Below are 22,608 nucleotides of genomic sequence, written 5' to 3' on the forward strand. Positions count from 1 at the left end.
GGGTTCACACAGGACCCATCTGTCACGCTTGAGGCAGACAATAGAATACTCTCCCTCAGGATGTGGGATGAACACAGGACAGAAGCCTTGGAATAAATACATGGAATGGTGCATAGCTTCCAGAGTGTCCATTTTTATACTCTCCGAGTTAAATGAACCCTGAGGATTTTACTGTGAAAAGTGGAATAGTAAACAGCTGATAGAATAGGAAGTAGTAATTAGTCATAGTATAAAATATAACTTGTATGCTAATATTAATTGTCACATGCACAAAGCCCAATTATTGAACACAATTAGGGAACTCCACGTGTCACAGTATTTCGCTCAGATCCATGGTTGTCAATGGAGACAAAATTGTCCCTGTGTTGGAGATAAGAGCTGAACCAATTTAGGACCATGCCAGAATGTCCAATTCTGTCCAAGTCTGTTTAATGATGTTATATGGTCTACAGAGAAAAGCAACACCTGATCGTATTATATTGTGGTACCATGAAAAATAAACTCAATCAAATAATAGTGTTATAAAATAGTGATTAAATTCTCAGATATCAAAATGCTGACACTTTTACTGACCTCTATTCATTTATTGAATAGAGGTCATCATCAGTGTACAATATTACCTAAGGTTGATTACATACATGAGGAGTGCATATAGCCTACTGTAAATGTAAGGTCTTATTTCCCTTTGTACTTCTGCCAAACCACGCCTATGATTTACAATTGACTGCTAATGATATCTGTTATATAGAAATGGATCACTTATTCGATATGTGAGGCAGGGTCTCATTTTCTGCCCTATGGATTGCTCATTAGTGATACCCCTTCATTTAATATGCATAGCTGAAAACAATATTGTCAATATGTACATTAAGAGGAGAAATCATTGCTTGGTCATTACTTTAAAGAAGTCATTTCTAAGGTATTACTTAGTGTGAAATATGTTCATCGTGTAGCCTGCCATTTGTTAATGCTGCTGCTGCTGTCATAGCCTGCTAGGTATCCCATTGTTATTAATGTATAAACATTGTATGCAGAATAATACATATATTAGAAGATAGGAGAGGAGAATTTAGATGCTCTATTCAGAGTAAATCTGAGTAAATTGCATGAACCCCAGTCAGCCAATGGTGTAGGGAGTAAGCTTATTGTCATATCAGCCCAATAAGGGTGCTAGACCCTGGTCGATGGATTGCTGAGGTGGAGCGCCACACCTACCATCAGCTCCCAGTACTTATGACTTTAGTTACCCTTACCCAAGCCATCATACGCTGAGTTGGGGGTGCCCAGGGTCGAACCCAGAACCTTGTGGTTCAAAGGTGAGCGCTCTAAGCTACCCGGGCACTACAGTCAGCCAATGACCAGGTAAGCGGTCAAGTAAATTGATTGCCAAAAAAAATATTAAGTGCTACAAAGGAACTAGGAAAACGATTTAAAAGACATTTTTCAAACAATTATATCCATAGCAACTTCCAACAGTGAAACATCAGCGTTAGTGGCGTGAAGTTCCGTCTTCCGTGAACCACTAACCCACAAAACAACTATAGTCAACAAATGGTCAAGTAAGAGAAAGAATAAAGAGTGCAAACAATTGTAGTAACAATCTTATTTTTATTTTTTTTATTTTACGGCCTACGGTTCAAGAGTTATAGGCCAAAACGTAAAGTGGGCTGTTATATCGCCACCATGAGGCCAATTGGTGTAATTATTTTTTAAATAATTTCGCACTAAATTATGAACCACCCTTCCAAGTCTTGTAACTTTAGCCCTTAAAATACTTGAATGGGAGTTTTTTCATTTTCCCATTAAAGTGGATGGGGAATTTTAATGCACTAATAAATCAATATCAATTAAACTATGTAACCAATCTCTTAGCAAAATGGATGCACACGATTCCTGGTGAAGCCGATCAGGCACGGACTGGCACAGAAAATCGGCCCTGGCATTTGTGATCTTCACCGGCCCATAGCGGGGTCGGCGAAACCTCGAAACCTCGCACGCGCGCGAAAAATTGCGGTTAATTGCGGTTAATTGTTAGTTTTTTGAGGTTTATGGTGACTTTATTTCGGTTTTACAGGGGCTGGGTGTTTTTTCTTTTTTTCTTTTTTACAATTTTTGAAAAAATATTTTTTGCTTGGCTTGGCCCCAGACTGCCCGGCCGTTCTGGCATTTGCCAGAAGTGCCAGACCGTCCAATCCGGGCCTGAAGCCGGTCATCAATATCAATTAAACTATGTAACCAATCTCTTAGCAAAATGGATGCACACGATTCCCGGTGAAGCCGGTCATTTTGACATATGGCACAAAATTGGGAAATATAAACTGTGGGAGGAGTAGCGCGCCAAAATAAGTTTATCTAGAATAAAGAATAAAGTGGGTAGAGTACTATAGTCTGGTTGCCCTGTTAGGGCAACCACACTAATACCAGGTAAACATCAAACCTTGCATCTGTCTTATCAAAATAACATAATTTGTGGACAAGCAAATATTAACCTGCACCCCTTGGGTTAGTTAGGAAACTATGGGCAAGGATCAAGGATCGCCCATAGGAGCCCTTTGTGTAAGAGCTGTAAATAAACCTGTTTCCTACATCAAGAAGTTGTGATGTCACTTCCTGGAAATGTTCAACCCACCAGTCATTACAGTATCAAAAACAAGAAGTAATGCAAAGAAGCAGTATAGGGGCCGGGAGTCTGAAGAGGTGAGTTTTCAGACTGCCGCAGAAAGTGGCGAGTGAGTCTGCAGTCCTGACTTGGGGGTGAGGGGTCAATCCAGAGCAATCCTGAGCTTCTAGGATGCTTGGTGCATTGGCGAGGACAGAGGAGAGTGTTTTAAGGAAGGGAGGGACAGATGTCCCTATATTTGCAGGGCAAGGGATGTTTACAGGAATGCACACGCTAAGTATTCAGCACAACCACATTCTTATACTCCTAATAGTCATTTTCAGGGGATTCAAACATCAACTTTAATGTCCTTAGCTCACCTTTGCAACCAGTATTTTTAAAGTTAAAGATCATCAAGTTACTTTACTTATAACCATAGGGACAACTAAAGAACAGCAGCACAATTTAGGCTATCATTTATTCAGATTCCATCACAAGCTACTTGTGAGTCACTACATTCACTGTTCTTCTCCCTGAGCTGATGCAACCTTCAAAGAGAGATGCTTCTACATTCCAGATCATTCACACAGAACTATGTTGTGTGACACATCAGCCTGAATGAAAGCCAGAAATAAACACTATGACCAATGCTGGACCCTCATGTGGTCTCTCTCAGAGGTGGAGGGTGGTCACGTGAAAACAGCCGTGGTGGAAAAAAGTACTAAAAGTATCAAGTAAAAAGTCTGGTAATCAAAATTGACTTGAGTAAAAATTAAAAAGTATTGGCATCGAAATATACTTAAAGTACCAAAAGTAAAAGTACTCATTATGCAGAATGTTTCACAAGTTATCATTATGTCTAAAATGTATGAAAAAATCTTTTAATTTTCAAATAGCCGAAGTTTAAATAGGGCTGAAGTGTTTACTTTAATGTATGTTTTGTAATAATAATCAAAATCTACAAAGTAACTAGTAAAGTTTTCAATTAATTGTAGTGGAGTCTGAGATGTTAGTTAAGTAGAAGTAAAAGTATTGCAAATTGGAAATACTCCAATAAAGTAATTGTAGGCCTACTTACAGTACTTGAGTCAATGTACTTAGTTACTTTACACCACTGGTAACAAAGTAAAAGTACCTCATATCTTTACTTAAGTACAGTACTTGAGTAAATGTACTTAATTACTTTACACCACTGGCAATAAAGTAAAAGTACCTCAAAATTGTACTTAGGCTAAGTACAGTACTTGAGTAATGGTTACCTTCCACCACGTGAAAGCAGTCAGGCTGCTGTCACATGGCGTGTGTTTGCCAACTGATCAGAGGGAGGAGGAGTGTGGACTGTGGAGAGGAGACGTTTCAGTGGGAATGGGACGTTTCTTGATGCTTTCCTCAACAAGTTGACACACTTTATAGTAGAGAGAGATCTGCTTGCGTTGGCCAGACAATATGGCAATGATGGAAATCCCTGCGATAAACTTAAAGGTAAGAGTCGTTTGCTTTCCTTCATCAACGTACTGTAGCACAAACTTTGATAGTTGTGGACAGTTGTGGACAGTTGTGTACTTTCCTGTGCTTTTTTTTGCTAACTGCTAAAGTATTCAATCGATCAATCAATCAGTGTTAGTGTAGCAAAGATGAAGTTTTACCACGGTGGCTAACATACAGTGTTGCCATGTCGGCTTATCATAAGCGACTGGGCTTATTTTTCTGACAAGTTGCTTGGAAAACATTGGCAGTTGCGGATTGCGGTATTTTGGGCTCAATTGTTTCTAAACTGTAGTTGCTTATTTGGGCTTGCTTCCAAATGTTTTAATTATTCTTCTCAAATATTTTCATAAATGTTTTTTTTAGGCCTGGTCCAGAGCATTAGTGTACTCACTAACGCTTTGTGCCAGGGAGAATTTTGTGTTATACGCCACATTTTATTTCAAAAGTTTTTAGCCAATGCATATAGCTTTAAAAGTGCTCCTGTGACCTAGTTTCTTTTGGGCTTGTTTTCCTAGACTTGGTTGCTTATTTCTCTCGCAAAATATGGCAACACTGGTGGCTAGCCGTCTGTTGACAGACAGACACACATGTCTTATTGAGTGATAGATAGAAAGAAAGAATGACAACAACAATAGCAGTTAAACAACACATTAAAATAGTCTGATTATCGATGTTTGTTGAAGTGTTTAAAAGTATAGACAAGTGACACTTAGAGTTTAGGAGTTATTTGCTGACACTTGGTCTCTAAACCATCTTTACAGTTCACATAAGACAAAATAAATATTGACAACATTGTGCTGTAATGAATTTATGTGTTGAAAATATGGGGAGATGAGCACTGTTATTGAACAAACACTGTATACAGCAATGATAATCATCACAATATAGAGCTTTAACTTTTTAACAAACAAAAAACTTACCCTTATCACTTACCCTACCTTTAATCCCCAAAACAAAAATCTCAGATATTATGGCTCAAAAAGCCACCATGTATTCAGTAGTAAACTGGATAAAGGCTAATGGGCAATATGAAAACAATGTGAGCTGAACTAACTCTTCCCAACAACACAACTGTGCTGTTAAACTATAAAGATGTTGACTTAAAAAATGAGATATGCTCTTTAGTTTGCCATTCTGTTGTCTGTGGAACAGCTCCAGAGCCTGCCATTTAAAGTTGATCTGTTAGCTCTCTCACTGCTAGGTTTGGGATATTTGTGTGGTGATTGAACCAGACTGTCAGAGAATAAGAACAAAAACTAAATGGGATTTTGCTCAGGTCACATCAATCTTAATGGAACGGAGTTGACTGAAGTATTTTACAACAGTGTATTTTTTTTATTTTACCATGGTTCAAGTGCCCACAGTGTTCTCTCTGCTAAATACAATGGCGTGAATAACAACATTTCTACAAACACCAGATATTTCCCTTAGCATAACATTTGTTCTTCTTTTCCCTCCATGCTAGGCCATAGTCCTGGTGCATTGGTTACTGACTCTATGGTGAGTAGACAGGTTGGCTCCTTGGGTTGGTGCACTGAAAAGATTTTTTTTTTTTCACACAGCTGAGGAATTTCACTTCTCATGGTGCACTCTCTGACTCGACACTGTGGAGTTACACACACTTTCACCCTTTAGGTTGTCACTGTGCACTATTTAGTGCAGTGGTTCTCAAACCTTTTGAAGTCAAGGACCCCAATGTATTTGGCTGTGGACCCCCACCTCAAAAATATGTTGTGTTTGGGACCTCCAGAAGCAAAGATTTTAGTTAAAAATGTTTGCTTAAAAAAATATGTATATTCAAAGATGTGCACAAATCTTCATGATTTTTGAAAAATAGCAGATCTACAAGCTCATAGCGTGGCACGAATTGACGCACTATAAGCTGTATCTGCTATTTTTGAATAGCCAAAGTATAAAATATGGTTAAAGTGGTTAAAATGATTGTGACGTTATTTTAACACATTTTTTCTGGGGACTCCCCCATTGAGAACCAATGATTTAGTGTTCTCAGCGAGGTTATTATAGTTTCGTATTTTTCTTTCGTTCTGTTATATTTAATTTCGACTTTTTAGTTTCAGTTTATTTTCAGTTATTTTATAAAGTGGGCAAAGTAATAGTTAAGTTTAGTTTTTTGGGGGTAAATGCTGGGGTTTAGCTTTTATTAGTTTTAGTGTTTGTTGTTTTATAAAGCCTTGTTTTCATCTAGTTTTCATTATTTTGTTATAGTTAACTATAATAACCTTGGTTCTCAGACACACTATGACTTCTTTTGAGTAATATATAAAAAAGATCTGAAATCAGTGGTTAGTGGGGCTTAGTCACTTAATGGGGCAAAGTCACATTTGGGTCCAGTGCAAAGTCATTATAAACCAATGTCTAAGATCATGTTTTTGAATGTTACAATTTTACTTTGTGTCTCATTGTGGCTCTAGGGGATGCATGGCTTGGCTGCCTCCTTCTTTTGCTTGGGGAAACTTCAGTGTTCTTGCGGTGGGTTTATGGGCTATTGCTCAGAGAGACTCCATTGATGCTGTGCTCATGGTGAGTCTTTGCCTTGATTTCTTGACGTAGGCTGAAATCCCAATGTCATGTGACAGCGCGGGAGTCTAACTATAGGCACAGTGCTGCGTATCCACTCTAGCCTATTTGCCTGTGGAATCTAGGACGAATTTGTGCATATCCCTTTTAGAGAGATTGCCTTCTTTTAATTCAGGGCAAATCGTCAAGCAGAGTGGGTGCCTGTATATTTAAGATTAGTACCACGGATTGCAATTTCATACGCTGTGTAATGTATGCAGGTGTGTGTTATGTTGCATATCCCCTGAGACAGACAAATGTACCTCACCAGAGAAGTCAACAGTTCAAGAGCAGCCAGGAAAAGCACCTCTGGAAAATCTGGGGGCATCAATTTCTCTTTCAAGGACACCAACATCTTTAAATCACACAGCAGTCTTTCCAACTAATGAATCGCCCTGTGTGTCCTGTGGTTTACAGTCTAATATTATGAATATCCTTACCTTGTTTTAAAAACATTTTTGTACCTAACCTACCTTACTTTGGCGAGTTCAGTTGACCATTCTCTTTTAGAGAGAACCAGAAACACTGTCGTGCAGTGGAAGTCCATTATGTGTCATGGAGATCTAAGCATAATATTAGCATTTTCATTTCAATTTCACTAATTACTGTAATACACCTTGGCTTCAGCCAGAGAAGGATTTTTTTAATACATACATATGTACGTATGAGGACAGCAGGACTCTAACTCTTATACTGATATCTCCTCTTCATTGTCCTCCTGTAGTTTCTCTTGGGAATGGGGGTGACGATAGTGACTGACATCATCCACTTTGGGTATTTTTACCCATCAGTGGTAGTGGAGAGCGGCAGGGATATGTTCCGTTTCAGCTCGGGAATGGCCATCCTCAGTCTGCTGCTCAAGCCTGTGTCCTGCTTCTTTGTGTACCAAATGTACCGTGAGCGCGGGGGAGAGTACAACGTCAACTTTGGTAAGTGACCAAATGAGGGCGCTGGGAAATACTGTATATCGATATGATATGATAATATGAGACTAGATATCATCTGGGATTCTGGATATCGTAATATCATGATATGGCTGAAGTGTTGTCTTTTTCTGCTTTTAATCATTTTTTTCTGCTTTTTCTGCAAAAATAACGCAAATAGCCAATCTACAAGAGCTTGTAGATCTGTTATTTTTGAAATATTTTAAAAAATTACAAAAGCAATTCATATTCCTGTCATTATGTATGACCTTTGGTAAAAAAATATGGTGATATTTGATTTTGTCCATATTGCCAGATCAGTTCTGCTGAACCATTGAAGAAAATGGTTTATGGAAGTTGGAGCTTTGTGGTAAAATGGTAGCCTGGCATTGGCCAGACTGATAACGTGGATTCCCTCTCACGTTCCTCCCCGGTATCAGTCTGGACTTCGGCCCATAGGGAGCGAGTATGAGAAATCAGAAAATGATCGGGCCAATCAGTGACTGCGTTTCAACTGCTGTCCGTTTAACAGTGAAAAGCATCAAAATAATTTTCTGATCTCTCATACTCGCTCCCTATGGGCCGAAGTCCAGACTGATACCGGGGAGGAACATGAGACTGAATCCACGTTATCAGTCTGGCCAATGCCAGGCTAGTAAAATGGAGGCCATCCACTGGTTGTGACTAGGGTCTAATTTATACATCGTTGTGCGACACAGTCGTACAGCGAAGTATAAGTTGCGCTCAAGGCTGGTTATCAAGAAACAACACCTGTTGTTTACGTTTTGATTGTTGTAGATTACACATGTTTGAAATATATATCAACTGTAGATGGAGACACATTGCATTATTTCAAAATGAGCTTTTATTGAACAAATATTTGGTATTGCTGGTTAATCTTCACAACCAGTATAAAAAACATTCTGTAGTTGTACTCAGCCCCGATTGTGACCAAAATGACCAGAAGTATGGTCGCATGCATGTGCTTCAGATATTGTCCCAGTGCTCTGGGGGTGTTTTTTGCCCCAGGTGGGATTTCCACCTAGATACTCTAGCTTCCTTTGTTGTTGTTTTGCTTTGAGAGAAGAATGGAATAGCATTGACTGCAAGCTTGCACATTAAACCATTGGCAAGCGCAACAGTCACAAGACTAATGCACTGCCTTTGATAATCAGAGGAGCACTCGTGAGCATTTCGCTCATAATGGAGAGCTGTTTACTGTACTGGTCAGTGGTCACAGATGTGGTGACAGGGTCAGTAGTGAACTGCATGGAAAAACATATGTGTGGTGAAGCCCGCTTTTTTTGTCAGATACGTTGAAAATGGCATGACCAATAGTGAATGATTTAGAATTTGTCTTTGGGGATACTGTAGCTACTTGTCCGAGCAGAGGAAATAAAAGGGGGGGATAAAAACGTTTTTTTAAAAACGAGTTTTCAAACAGAAGTGGATATTTACGTGTTTTTATTCTTCTGGTTGTGCATGTAATTAAAGCTGGGTGTTTCCATATAGAAGAAAATATGATTTTATTTATAAAATATGAATTATTTAGCATAGCATTTAAAAGTGATAATTGATAAATTGTCAGTCAGTTCTGTGAGAGAATAAATTATATGAACGATTCTTCCACCAGCCAGTTAGTACAGTACATCACTCACTACATGTTCTTTGATTTATCGTGTGTGTAGCCACTGATTTCTCTGCTTCGCTCTAATCTCCCAAGACGCGTATGTACTCTCTCCATTTGAAAACACAAGGTGTGAAGTTTGCAAAATTATTCAGTGGATAATTGAATATTGATGAAGGTGGTGATTTTCACCACAGGTATATACAGCTGATTTCGATTGGTTATGTGGGAGTTGATGAATATAGCCAGAGTTAGAGTTTCAGTGAAGTCAGTTTTAATTGCCTTGTCTGATTACATGGCTTTAGTTGGAGTGAGACCCTGCTGTGCAGCACACTCAGAAGAGAAAGAACAAGGCAATCAGTTGTGTGGTGGATGAATTATTGATTCAGGCATCTCTGAACCCCTGAGTTTTGATTGGTCGTCGCTTGTGTTACTTCTGGCTTTGATGTGACTTTCACTGTATCAAGATTTATTCTATCATTTATTTTTTGTTATGTAAAAGGCAATGATTCTGAGTCCTGCAAATGGAAGTTGGCTGCCATCAGTGCCATGCATTACTAACTTAATTTTCTTTTCTTCCATGTGATCATAGAACCAGTAACGTTATTCATTGTTCTATTCCTTGGTAATTGGCATAGTGATTGTCAGTGAGCAAAGGTTCCCTGCATTTCTCTGTTTTTCTCAGTATACAATTACAGTCTGTCTTGCTGTTTGTAATAGAAATCTGCCTTACCCTCTGTCCTACCCTCTGTCCTTACTATATCCTTGTGTTGTCCCTGTTCTGATTTGATCCTTTATGTTTTGTCTCCATCTTGTCACTGCCTCTCCTCTCCTCCTCTCATGCTCTCCCCTCTCCTCCCCTCCCCTCCCCTAACCTCTAATCTCCTCTCCTCTCCTCGGCTGACTCCTGGCCTTTCAGACCTGGAGACCTCAGTGGACAGTCGTTGCACCACGGACAGTGCTGACAGTGCCTTTATAATTGGCCGCCGCTACTGATTCCTCCTGGCCTCTCGTTTTTCACCATTTCCGTCCTTCAGTCATCCTCTCCCACCCCCTTCATGCAGGAAGTAGTGATGGACTTAAGGAGCACCCCTCTTCCTTTATTCTGCTCTTCATTTCCTGTACATACCATCCATCTGTTGGGCTTTGAGTCCATCCATCTGTCTCTGTCCCTAGTCATCCTTATCATATCTGTCACTGTCATAGCTTTGTTTTTGTGTGTCTGTATCACTCTGTATTCTTATGTTCTTTTTTAGATATTTATATTTACTGTATGTGTTAGCTTTTTCTAAAGTGTTTCTAAAGTTTACGTATATGTATTATTCATACTGCTACTCTCCAGATACCTCAATTGTGTTTGTATATCATTATTGGTGTACAGTACATTAATGCTGTGTTCACACTGGCTGCTACAAAAGATACAAAGATACCAAGCGACATAGCATATCTGTCGCTGTTGAAGTGTTGATTCTGACGAGCGAGAAAAAATGTAAAGGAGAATATAAAGCCTGGGGTTAAAAAGAACCCAAAACTGGCTGATGGAAATAATTACAACCAGGAATTGTATGAAGAGAGAAGATGAGTGGAAATGGTTAAACATCACTTGCTCATTTTGTAGCTTTGTAGCTGCAGTTTAAGCCAGCTTAATCTCTCAAGAACAGATTCCGACCTGCGGTGGAATCTGTCGGAGCGGTTCGTCCTAACCAGTGCGCATTGGATACAAGTGGGCGTGCCTTCAGATCAGGAAGTGGGCCGCGCTTTACCCAATCAAATGTAGTGGGCGGGATTCACGTGTCCATCCACCATGATCCACCCTCCCCCCCTCGAAACTAGCCGAAACTAATTTAACAATAGCGTCCTCGGAGCGGACAAAACCACGGAAAGATATTCACATTTTAAATTACTCTTTCATCATAGAAACAAGTGGGCTTATAACCAAAACCATCCATGTTCTCTGGGAGAAGTGGTGTTAGTGTTCCGTGTAGAAATATTGTTAGTGGGAATGAAAACATGGTCGCACCAACCGGAAGTGATGCGCTATAGGCAGACATGAAACCGGTGTTTCCCTGCGCTCTAGTCTAACATTATACTCCTGCCAGACTCCACAGAATATCAGAAAAGCAGAGGTCGCTGTTTTTCATTTTCTGTGGGGTCTGGCTACGCGAGACTAAAGCCAGCTCAACTTGGATTGTAAGTTTTGTAGATTTTGTGTAGCAGCTACAAACAGCGGGTGTCGCTTTGTATCTTCATGTTGCTGGCTTCCATTGAAAATAAATGGTAGACTGTAGCTTTGTATCTGCCAGTGTGAACAGACACAGCATTACACATACAGTATGCATGTTGGTGTATATTAACACATGCAGTCTGTGTGTGGTGTACACTTTAACAGTAACACATACAGAATGTGTTGGTGTACATAAACACTTATTTATGCGTTTTGGTGCACATAGAATAGGTCTAATTAAAGCACATTTTAAGGCACATATAAGGGATAAGGGAGATATAAGGGAGTGCTTTCAAATTCATTCTACTCATAATGTTAATACATTGTATTTGGGAGCATGAAATGCTGAGGGTATTTGCAGAACTGCATAACATGTTTTTCGTATTGTTAAAAAGCTGACCTTAATGAAATTGAAATTGTATGCTTGATTACCTATTTGCATTTTGTATTCAGTAATAAGACCCTGGGCTGCACGGAGTGATAGAGGTGAGAGATTGTGAACCTCTGTAGTTCCATGATGCAATGTCATTAGTATTCATTGTTAGCGTTCTAACATTTGGAGACTGTTTAGAAGATTGTTGCAGTTAGTGACTTCATGAAGAACTCCCTGTAACATCCCCCAGACGATTTATGTTGGTATATTGCCATCATCAAAGTACATTTATATCAAGTTTTGCCTGGAAAATCACTGTGTGAATGATGAATCTGAGCATCTTCCAGTCTCGCCGAAATACATTACTCTGGAGGAATAATGCAAGGCTGTTTGTGTTTATGCTGGCAAACTTTAGTTTCCAACACTGTAAAATCCATATTTAATTGGAGTGTACCATATGCTTGAGTCAACAATTCTACCCAGTTTGTGTTTGTAAATTTGTGTGTTAAGAGGGTAGTGCAAGAATATAAAGCCCCAAAACAAACATCTTCCGATATGAGCTTTTTGTGTTTTTCCATTTCTGAAAACATTTCAGGATGGATATCAGGAATGAGTAGTGCTCAAATGGATATGGCTATGCATAATGCATTCCCATTACAGGTGTTGTGTTTTTTTGGCTTGTCTGCAGGTTTCCCTACTGTAACACGGAACAGAGAGGCATACCAGTCCATCGACCAGCAGGACCAGACTACCACCAGCGCAGCCAACCCCTTTGACCAGGCCCAGGAAAGCGATCCTCCTGCAACTCGTGCATACTAAGACAATGCTTCTATGGAATGTTATGGGTTTAACTGTCACCTTGATTTCACATCAGTCCTGTTTTTCTCCCTTTTAATGAGGATTTATTTTTTATTTATCCCGGTTTTGGACCTAAAGCATGTTGCAGTGACAGAATTCTCTGGATAGTTTATGAATTTAAAAACATAACTTTTTTTTGTTGTTGTTGCTGAATGGATTTCATTCCATGTCAGTGTTCTATTTGTACAGTATGTGGCACTTATAAAGACTCGGAGACATGTCCTTTCCTCTTTGTGTTCGTTGGGTAAATGCACATGTATCCTGGTTAGCACCAAACCGGTCATCACTGTGTAGCACAATAATGCTTGAAGCTCAGGTCAGTGGTCAAATACACTGTAGAATTTAAATGAATACCCTTGTGGTTTGACCATAACCATAGACATTTATAAGATGTTATAGAGTAAAAAAAAGAGTGGTAATATTTATGTACTATTCTAATGATTAAAGGTACTGTTACAGCTAGCACTATTAAGTACAAATGATACACTATCTGCTGTAGGACTATAGGCAGTTCTAATCTTTCCCAGCTTACACATTTTGACTATATTTTGACATAGTAGCATCGTATTTACAACTTACATTACCTTTGCATTTAGCAGATGCTCCAGAGCGACTACAATATTTTATAATATTATAATATAATATATAATATAATACAAAACGTGGATAAATCAGAATAATGGGCAGCCCCCACAGAAATGGACAGTTTGTGCCAAAAATATTTTCTGAATACATAATCATCTAACTCTAGATTAGTTTATACTCTAACATATCTTTAAAGTTTATATTGGAAATTAAAGTTATCAAAACAGTACAATCCAAGGGGCACCACCTGGTGTCTGATAGTTACTGTATAAAAGGTGAAGGTATGAATGACTCAATGAATGAATGAAATAGACACATTATCAATAAATAAAGAAAAGACGCACCCCCAAAATGAGGAGGTAAAATTCTCCCCAAAAGAATAATAAAATTGTACAGTATTAAGATCAAATTACCCCAAGAGCAATATGAAAATATAACACAGCTTTTTTTAAATTTTGGTTGTGCTGCTTTTGTTATGGGAAGAGCACAGTCATTCTGAACCTTTCATTTTTTTGTTTAGATAATCTTTATGGTTATCATCTCAGATGCCTTTAAAGTTTACTATCTGCTTCTCTGCCCATCAGTGAATTGCACTACTTATGTTTTAAGAATGCCATAGTGACATGGTTTCATACAGCACAGCAACTGTACCTGCTGTGTTTGTCACAATAAGTTCCTGTAATGTTGGAAAAAATGTGTTGCCTTTGTCACAGAGAGATTGAATGGTGCATTTTGTAGTGAGATAAGTTTTATTGTACTGCATTGGCAGATTTGCCATTTCTGAAGTCTCCCATTTTATTGCATGCTGGCGGCATTGCAGTGACAGTGATGCTCTGCCAAAGAAATGAGCTTTGTTCATAAAATGCTTCATTTTCAGCCACCAGAACATGGTAAAGAATGGTCTGGCATGCGGTAGTTTGAAAGATTAGGCTAAAGATGATTGTGTTGTGAATGGCCTATTGAGTTCTATGAACAACTGAGAACGAGTCTTCTATAGAAAACATTACTGATGGCTTGTGTGATTTACTAGCTTTATATTATGGAATGATGAACACAGTTCATCACAGAACACACTACGGTCTACAGCTTATAGTGACTACATCAGTTGTTTCTCGTATTAAACTGTAACGCTGGAGTTCTCTCTTTCTGCCACAGAATCATGAGTTTACTGAAAATGTGGTTCAAGTGTGTGTCACGCTATTTTGTAATATTGTCATAAAACTCGTCATAGGAAATAACTTATTCCCTTTATTGTGTAATAAGGTAGTGACTCAGCTGCATACTCTCACTGGTACATTTATTATAGTGTATGACGATGCAAACACATTTCATTGTGAGCCTTGTCATTTCATTTCATCACATCTAATTTGTTATTTTGCGAAGTCTTATTTTTCTGCGTAAAGGGGAGTTAAGTGTTTTATTGGCCATACTTAATGCCATTTCACTCAGTAAGACGTTTTTTATTATTATTTTGTTTCACATAAGTGAACTTTGAAAAGGAAGAAGTGAAAGAAGTGGGTTGCATGTTATTTAATCATATTCCTTAGCTGTTGTGTCATTATACTTCTCTCTTATCATGAAGGACACCTCGTGTTTTTTGTTTTTATCAAACTTGCAGTTTTTCATAGAATGTTTATGAGGATAAAAGATTGGTTCAAAATGTTATTTGGCAATCTGTTTCCTTCTTAATAAAGAGAACTATTTCACAAATGATGGCTTTAGTCAAATGTACATGACTGCATGTTTAACTGTTTAACCACTTAAACCCTATACTCAATTGACCGGAGTCCTCCAGGGTCTATGCTAGGTCCCTCCTTTTCACCCTCTACACCAGATACTTTTGCCGAAAATAGCCGATCTACAAATTGTAGATCTGCTGTTTTTGCAGAATGTTTGCCTATTGAACACTCCACATGACACTAGAGGTTTCATTTGGTTGAACAGTGATATCCAGTATTTCTTCGACAGTGAATACTCAATCTCATCATTGACGCTTTCAGACACTCTCCACATGCAAAGTTTTCTAATGTCTTCCTCGTCTATTACCCTGGCAACTGCTCCACTCTCTGCGGGGTGAATTAATCTGTCTCATGCTGCTATGATTTATCCAACTGGACAAGACACTTATCTTCCCAGCTTCACTGCTCTCCCTCTTACACACTTATGCATATTCCCGGGGTGTCATGCGATACACATCCAGGCTTCAGAACCTCAAGAAAAATCAGTTCAGCCAGTGGGGTTGGATGCGCTTGCACGAGTTTCGATTGCTAATACACTTTTAAATTACACAATTATTGAAACTGGCATTCAGAGAACAAAACCTCAGCTCAAGTTGCCAAAACTAAACAAATTCTGCTTTAAAACCCAATTTGTAATTCAAATGCCACTTCATGCTACACACTGCACACGGTTCTCTACATAGGCTACTATAAGACACAGGAATCTGACATAAGTCACTTGTTTGCCATTGCAAAATGCTGAAGTGTCAACTCAGCTATCAGGATGTAAGCACTAAGAGTACTTTTGAGTACTTTTGATTAGAAAGGGAAGCCAACATAGTGAGGAGGAGGTAGCGGGAGGGTGAGAAGGGAAGGAAGAGTTAGAAGTATTAATAGGTTAGAAGGGGAGGACAACCTTCGGATTAAATCCAGGCAATGTTAGTTGACCATGTTATCAACCATGGGTTAACAATGAGAGACGTTGGACAGGGTCCAACCCACCGTGAGCTGATTTACTGTTGCTCCTGTCATCTGGACGTTTAGACCTAATGCACAGGAATCATCAACAATCAACTTGATTTTGGCAGATAATACAAACAGGCACAGAGAGATTTAAAACCACATCATAAGGGACTGCATGGTGGAGTCTCCCGTCGATCCGACGGATGAGTAGACATGCAGTTATTTCCTTTTAGCGTGGCTCCTCATGTGGGAGCGTAGACCTATCCCTGGGACACACAGTCTTCCACAGATACTGCAGGGAGTTTTGTCCTGTGTTGAGGTGAGAGGTCCACGTGTCCTGCGGTCTCTCTTGTCTTGGATTGATGCCGCTCTTGCCTGTTCGAAAGTCTCAATGCCTTGGGTAACTTGATGCCTCCACCCTTCCCTGTCGGTAGCTTTATCCTCCCAGTTTGCTGCATCAATTTTGCAGCTCCTGAGGTTGGCCTTCAGTGTGTCTCTGAAGCGGAGAAGGGGTCTTCCCAGGCCACGCTGCCCCTCCTTCAGCTGCCCGTAGAGCAGCATCTTTGGTATGCGGCTATCAGGCATTCGGACAACATGACCTGCCCACCGGAGCTGGGCCTTGATGATCAGGCTTTCAACGCTGGGTAGACCACACTTCTGCAGTACCTTGAGATTTGACACCTTGTCCTGCCACTTGATGTTGCATATTGAGCGCAGGCACCTCTGGTGAAACCTATGGGCTGGTGTGGATGTCAGGTGCCTTGGGCAGGATACCTGCATGTCTTACCAGCACAAAGATTGTTTTAGGTGTTGAGTGGTCGTGCAGTCCTCTCACCACCCTCTCGCCTTCAGAGGGTCATTGCCCAACAGGTGCAGAAACTGCCACGTGTAGGGCGGCCCAAGAAGGTGCAGCTTTGTTATTTGGAGTGGGCATCTCCTAGCCTTTGCCTAAAAAGACCTAGCCTACAAGGCAGCAGGTGGATTTTGGGGTCAGATTTGCCTTCTCCTAGCCTGTTCCTAAGAGGAATGACCTGCCAGGCAGCAGGTGGTTTGGAATCAGAGTTTCCCTCTCCTATCCGATGTGTTGGCTAGACTGGGTACCATCGGACGTACCATACAAGCATGCAGAAGGACCAGGTCTGTCAGTAGGGACATTTCCTTTGCCAAAGGGCCCTTGCTGAGGTAAGGGGCTACCTCTCTGCAGCCTGCGGTTGCAGTTTATCGTCGTGCCCAGGACTTTCAATATATTGTGTATTATAATACACAATATATTGTGATAATATATTGATAATATATTATCAAGAGATTACAGACAATGACATAAATACAGACATACTGTTCCTTCCACCCACCCTACCCTCATTTCTTAACCCAATGGAAGAGATCTTTTTGGCATGGTGGTGGAAGGTGTATGATTGTCTACCTACATGCATAAGCATGCCCTACAGTTTGTGTGCATGCTTATGCAGACAATGGAAGAGGCATGTGATGACATTGATGTGGGTGCTGTCCCAGGCTGGATACATGCGACACTCGTGTCGCATTCCCCCTCGATGTCTAGCCAAGGAAGATATTGCCTGTGATATTGTTGAAGTGCTGTGCCCAGACCCAGCTTGGTGGGGTTGACCAGTATCAGTATGTGACTATAAATATTTATTTAGACATGGGCATCTCTCTACAGAATTCTCCACATAGAGTCTGAGTCAGAAGTATTATTATGACAAAGCCCAGTGAAGATGAAAGTTCTTTTGATTGAAGATGAAAGTTCTTTTGATTGAGCACAACAGTAGTTGGTTGGTAACATGATTGAAGTGTGTGCCATCTGGTGCAAAGGTTTGTGTGCATGTTTTGTGACATTTATGTAGTTTTGAATTCAAAGAAGTTTCAGTTTGCAGGATTTACACTTTGGGTGTGTGGTTTTGTGTGTCAAAAATGCGTATTAAACTGTAATGTAACCCTGTCCTACAGGAGTTGTACTGATAGTATGGACCTGGTGAAGTCGAGTTCATTAACGTGAACTGGTGCATTCTCTGTCTGACGTCTCTTGCATACCAAGTAAAAACAGGATAATTAGGGTGATAGTACTGTATGCCACCTGGAATTTTAAATACCTGATTTTCATATTTCACACAATACCCCAGGTGAAAACAGGTGTGGCTTGAAATGAAATATCTAAGGAAATTATCAAAGCGGTGCCTAAATTATGTCAATGTGATGAAGGTTTTTCCTCCGGCTTTCAGCTGTTGTTATAGTGAGGCAGTTCAATCTGTGGCAGCGTTGAATGGCCTATTGTCCTCAACTGCACATGGAACAGCAAGCCCTTGAGGCAGCATAAGAGCCTTGTCATCCGTTTGTTTATAATGCCTTGTGGGTCTCTCAGGAAAGGCATGAATGGAAATTCTATTACTGCAGTAATCATGTACACACATAATATAGGCTATAAGTCAGTCAGGCAAACAGACAGACAGAACAGACAGACAGACAGACAGACAGACAGACACATTATCATTACATGGCACTACAATGACTGCCTTCCTCATTGTATTTCATCTACTTGTTTTCCCTCAATTTCTGTATGCAGCTCTGTTTGAACCCCCACCCCACTTTATTTATTTCTCTCTCCCCTGTGCAGAGCATCTGGGAGTGGTCTTAATTAACAAGTAAGCAATCTGTTAACGATTCATTCCTGCCGAGCTCCTAACGAGAATGGGAGTGTGGCGTCATGGAGGAGGGGTATAGGAGGAGAGGAGGAGGAATTTGAGGAGAGAAGGAGGAAGATGGGGAGGGGGTGGGTGGATCTGGCAGCCCAACGAGCTGTTGATTAATAAGGAGCTTCTGGGCTACCTCTCCTGAGTCCTGCATCGCATGCTGGGTTGACACATCCTCAGGCGCACACACCTGTGATTCCTCTGAGTCAAGGACATGCTCGCTTGCCTTTGTTGTTCCATGCAATAAAAAGAACTCAATTTGTCAGCTCTCTTATTGCATTAGCGACAATCCCCCCTGGAGGAACCGGGGGGTTTGCTGAGAGCGAATTCCTGAACTTAAGGTCTATAGACGTCTAATATTATAAGATGTGTGTTATGTGCAGCATTTTGAGCTAATATTTACGAAATCACATTGATAGAAGTAGTTAGTTTGTTATTGCACATCTATATTAGAACTTATGAGCCTAAAGCCAACTATTTACTTTATTTTTTTGTGAAGATGCCAAATGAATGAAGATAACTCTTCATGCTTTCTCTGCAACTATGGTTAAGGTGCTCCAGGGAAATAATTCAAGGCTTATCTGCACATGTTCACTGCAGACAATTGTGAGTTAAATATACTTGCCCACCTTTCCATCAAGTCAACCCTATACACACTGCTTATTAGTTGGAATCACAATAACAGTATTGTCCTATACACAAAAAGGAGTCTTTGTTGGAAGCATGGGTGCACTGCAGCGACATATTGACTACTTACAGTATTGTACACAGTAACAAAACACTTATACAGTTAGTTCAGGGACAAGAAGACCCATTGTACAGTATCTACAATGGAAGGGGAAACAGCACAACAGACAGATGGACTGAAAGAAGAAGTGCACACAATTGGCCTTTGGGTAAATAATTTCCTCTATTAATCTTGCCTTGAAACACGGTGACTGTAATAAGATTTATAATAAGAAGCCATATCTGACATCTGTGTGTAGTACATAGACAAAAACGTCTGCACACCTATGACAACTGACGTTGGAATTTAATCAGCCTTAAGTTAATAGGTGATAACGATCACCTATTATAATAATGGTCTCGGTCAACCTCATCTCACATATAGGCCCATAAGAGGTTGACAGCTTAATTCCGCTCACACAGCGTGTATTAATGCACACCTTTTATCGTATTACAGGATGTCACACAAAAGGAAAAGAGCACCAGCTCAACTCACCAGTCAAAAATTTAAATAGATTAGAATTTGGTTTAATTAAGCTATAATTCCTCACTATTCAAGTTGACCATTAGACAGTATTAAATGTCTGATTCAGAAACTGTATGTAGATCAGGGTGTTGTGTTGAGATGCTTTTTGAGACCCGTTAGGTTCCCATTTTGATCCACGGCTCCTCCTGGCTTTTTTTTTAAGTGACCTTCAGCAAGACACTGAACCCCTGCTCCCGATGAGGGAAGGCTTGCATGGTTTCCTCTGTCACAAGTGTGTGAATGTATGTGTGAATGTAATGCACAGTTACAGTCTTGCTTAATCTTATTTATATCTTTTTGATCTTATGTTATTATTCTTGTTCTTTTTATTGCATTACAATCCAGCTTTATCTTGTTGTATTAATTGCTGTTGCTTGCACAGCCTTGCAGACATACCACACCAACATTTCATTGCTTGTACCTATATGAGTGAGTGACAAATAAACCCTAATGATTCTTCATTGGTGATAGTTGACGTGTAAAGCACTTTGAAATGCACTATATAAATGCAGACCACCATTTAGAACATTTAAAACACAAATATGGGCCTATGTATTTCCCCTAGGAGCCCCATCTAAAGTAATAGGGTCCTTTCATCTGGAGAACGCTGCTCAAGGAATAGCATAATACGCATCCAAATGTTTTTATGACTCTCACTGTAAATGTCAGGATGAATAGAGCCATAAAATATGTGATAGACCATTTAACTGTGCAAGACACTGCCTACCATTGACTGTCCCTCTATCAAATTGCCCACAATTGTACACATTGCCCATACACAGCAGTACAGCCATACAGTAGGTAGTTAGATTTTAACCTTGTTACTGTGGTTTTTATGTAGACTTCAAGAGCCACAAAGTAACATGAAGCTATTAATTTGAAAATATCACTAAAATGTTATTGAAGCCATTTCAATTTGATTAGGAGTTTCAATATCTATAGCACCACATGTGGTTCTCCTCCACTTGTTGGGATAAGCCCATGACAGAATGTACATTTTAAGTGGCTTCATCATTCGTTGCTGTCTTCCATGATGAAAAAAGAGAACACAAATAATTCAGTGTGAAATGTATGGGGGGGAAACTCCGTCGATGAGATTAGAGATTTTATATGTCATTTGATGACACATTTTTGGTGTAATTAATTTTAGGTTTGCTGCACAGCCGAGTGTGGACATTCTATCAGTTTTACATCTGAAGAGTTTCTGTATATCTATTTGGGGAAATAATCATCGGCCCAAGTTCATCATTCAGTATTTCTAAAATATAGAGGAACTTCTGACAATTAGCATGAACTTAAATTACCTACTCGCCTTATATGCTGTACCATTTATAATTTATTGATATTCTAGAAATTATTTTGTAAAAGTTGGTGTCTCTTTTTTCAAATAGTAGATATCTCAGTTTGAGTTGTCCGTGAACAGAGGCTCATATACTGTACAAAGAGACTCACCTCCTGCTGAGAAGAGAGCTTATGAGGAGAACTCCAACAGTGCTGGAGTATCTTTTGATGAGAAGAGTGTTTTATATTCAGACAGAATGGCAAAGAGAAACTGAGGGCAGATGGGAACATCATGTAATACATGGTTGTAATGTAATACATTCTGAAGTGGCAGCGAAACCCAAGCTTTTATATGGTTAGATGGCCAGCACATTAGCTGGTTGAGCAACCAAGAAACTGCAGAAGTTATACTTATTACAGATGATACAGTACATTCTATTCCCACTCACCACAGCTATTAAACACAGCAAGTGGGGGCAGGGTTGGGGGAGCAGCCTGATGAGAAATCACCTGAACCCCATCAACCTTTCTGTACTGTACCCCTGTTTGTTAGAAGGTAGAGCGGAATCTTGACTAAGGCCTAATTTACAGTAGTCTCTCAAGTCATACTATCTCTGTAACATTCGAAGAATGTCTATTGAGAACAGAAAGTGGTCGTTTGCTCTTCAGACCGGAAGTGTTATCGACCAATCATGATACAGTGTTTACAAAAATGTATCTTAGAATATCTTTAAAATATGTATTTTTTCATTTCCACTTTTGCCAAGCAGCAAGACAGTTAGACTTTGACTAATTTGGTTTCCAGTAGGACTCATATGCGCGGCTGCATAGGTGAAATGGAAGTGGGGAAATTAGGAAATTACATGATTTTTGACACATTTTCAGAGCTTAGTATAGACTTGAAAAGTCTCGAGAGACAACATTTACAGTATAGTCCATCATACGACAGAAATATGTATATGTGATTTGTTAAGATGGTAACGTGTGCCAGCATACTTCCTGCACAATAAGCCAAGCACATTCTCGGGTGAACATTAGTCAAAATAGCCGGTCTACAAGATCGGCTATTTTTGGTGAAAATATTTGGTGTAGAGGGAAAAAAGCGGTCCAAGCACAGTTGTAACTCAGGTCCATTTTAAGGTTTAAGTGGTTAAACCACATGCTGACACACAGAAAAACCAAAACGAAACACAACCCCACAATTGACATTATCCTGAGCTGCATTTTTACCTGTCGAAGTGGCTGCTGTGAGACCGGTCCATTGTCTTAGTGACCACAGCAGCATGCCCTTTCAGTGGTTAGTTACTTTTTGACTTGCTCCTTGAAGGGAAAGCCAAATAAAAACACTTTGTTGCACCATCCCTGCTGTAGCAGTCCCCAAGGCCGGGCGTGGGCGTCGGGGTGTGACCTTCAGAGGTGCTGGGGTCAACTC

General features: G+C 39.9%; 1 protein-coding gene across 5 annotated transcripts; it reads left to right on the forward strand.

Moving 5' to 3' along the window:
* Positions 1 to 3,982: 3,982 nt before the first annotated feature.
* On the forward strand, positions 3,983 to 14,834 carry agtrap (angiotensin II receptor-associated protein). Of its 5 annotated transcripts, none has more exons than XM_084061429.1 (6): positions 3,983 to 4,081; positions 5,553 to 5,587; positions 6,520 to 6,628; positions 7,389 to 7,597; positions 11,899 to 11,924; positions 12,500 to 14,834. In XM_084061429.1, the coding sequence occupies exons 1-6, from the start codon at positions 4,046 to 4,048 to the stop codon at positions 12,628 to 12,630; spliced, it is 546 nt and encodes a 181-aa protein (XP_083917555.1). In that variant the 5' UTR covers positions 3,983 to 4,045; the 3' UTR covers positions 12,631 to 14,834. The 5 variants fall into 5 exon arrangements, with proteins under 5 accessions (XP_083917555.1, XP_083917554.1, XP_083917556.1 ...); XM_084061428.1 differs by having other exon boundaries at positions 7,389 to 7,593; positions 11,892 to 11,924; XM_084061430.1 differs by lacking the exon at positions 11,899 to 11,924 and having other exon boundaries at positions 7,389 to 7,593.
* The last annotated feature ends 7,774 nt before the right edge of the window (positions 14,835 to 22,608 follow it).

This window comes from Gymnoscopelus microlampas (genome assembly GCF_963454915.1).
Source record: "Gymnoscopelus microlampas genome assembly, chromosome: 7".
In the NCBI taxonomy this organism is placed as follows: Eukaryota; Metazoa; Chordata; class Actinopteri; order Myctophiformes; family Myctophidae; genus Gymnoscopelus; species Gymnoscopelus microlampas.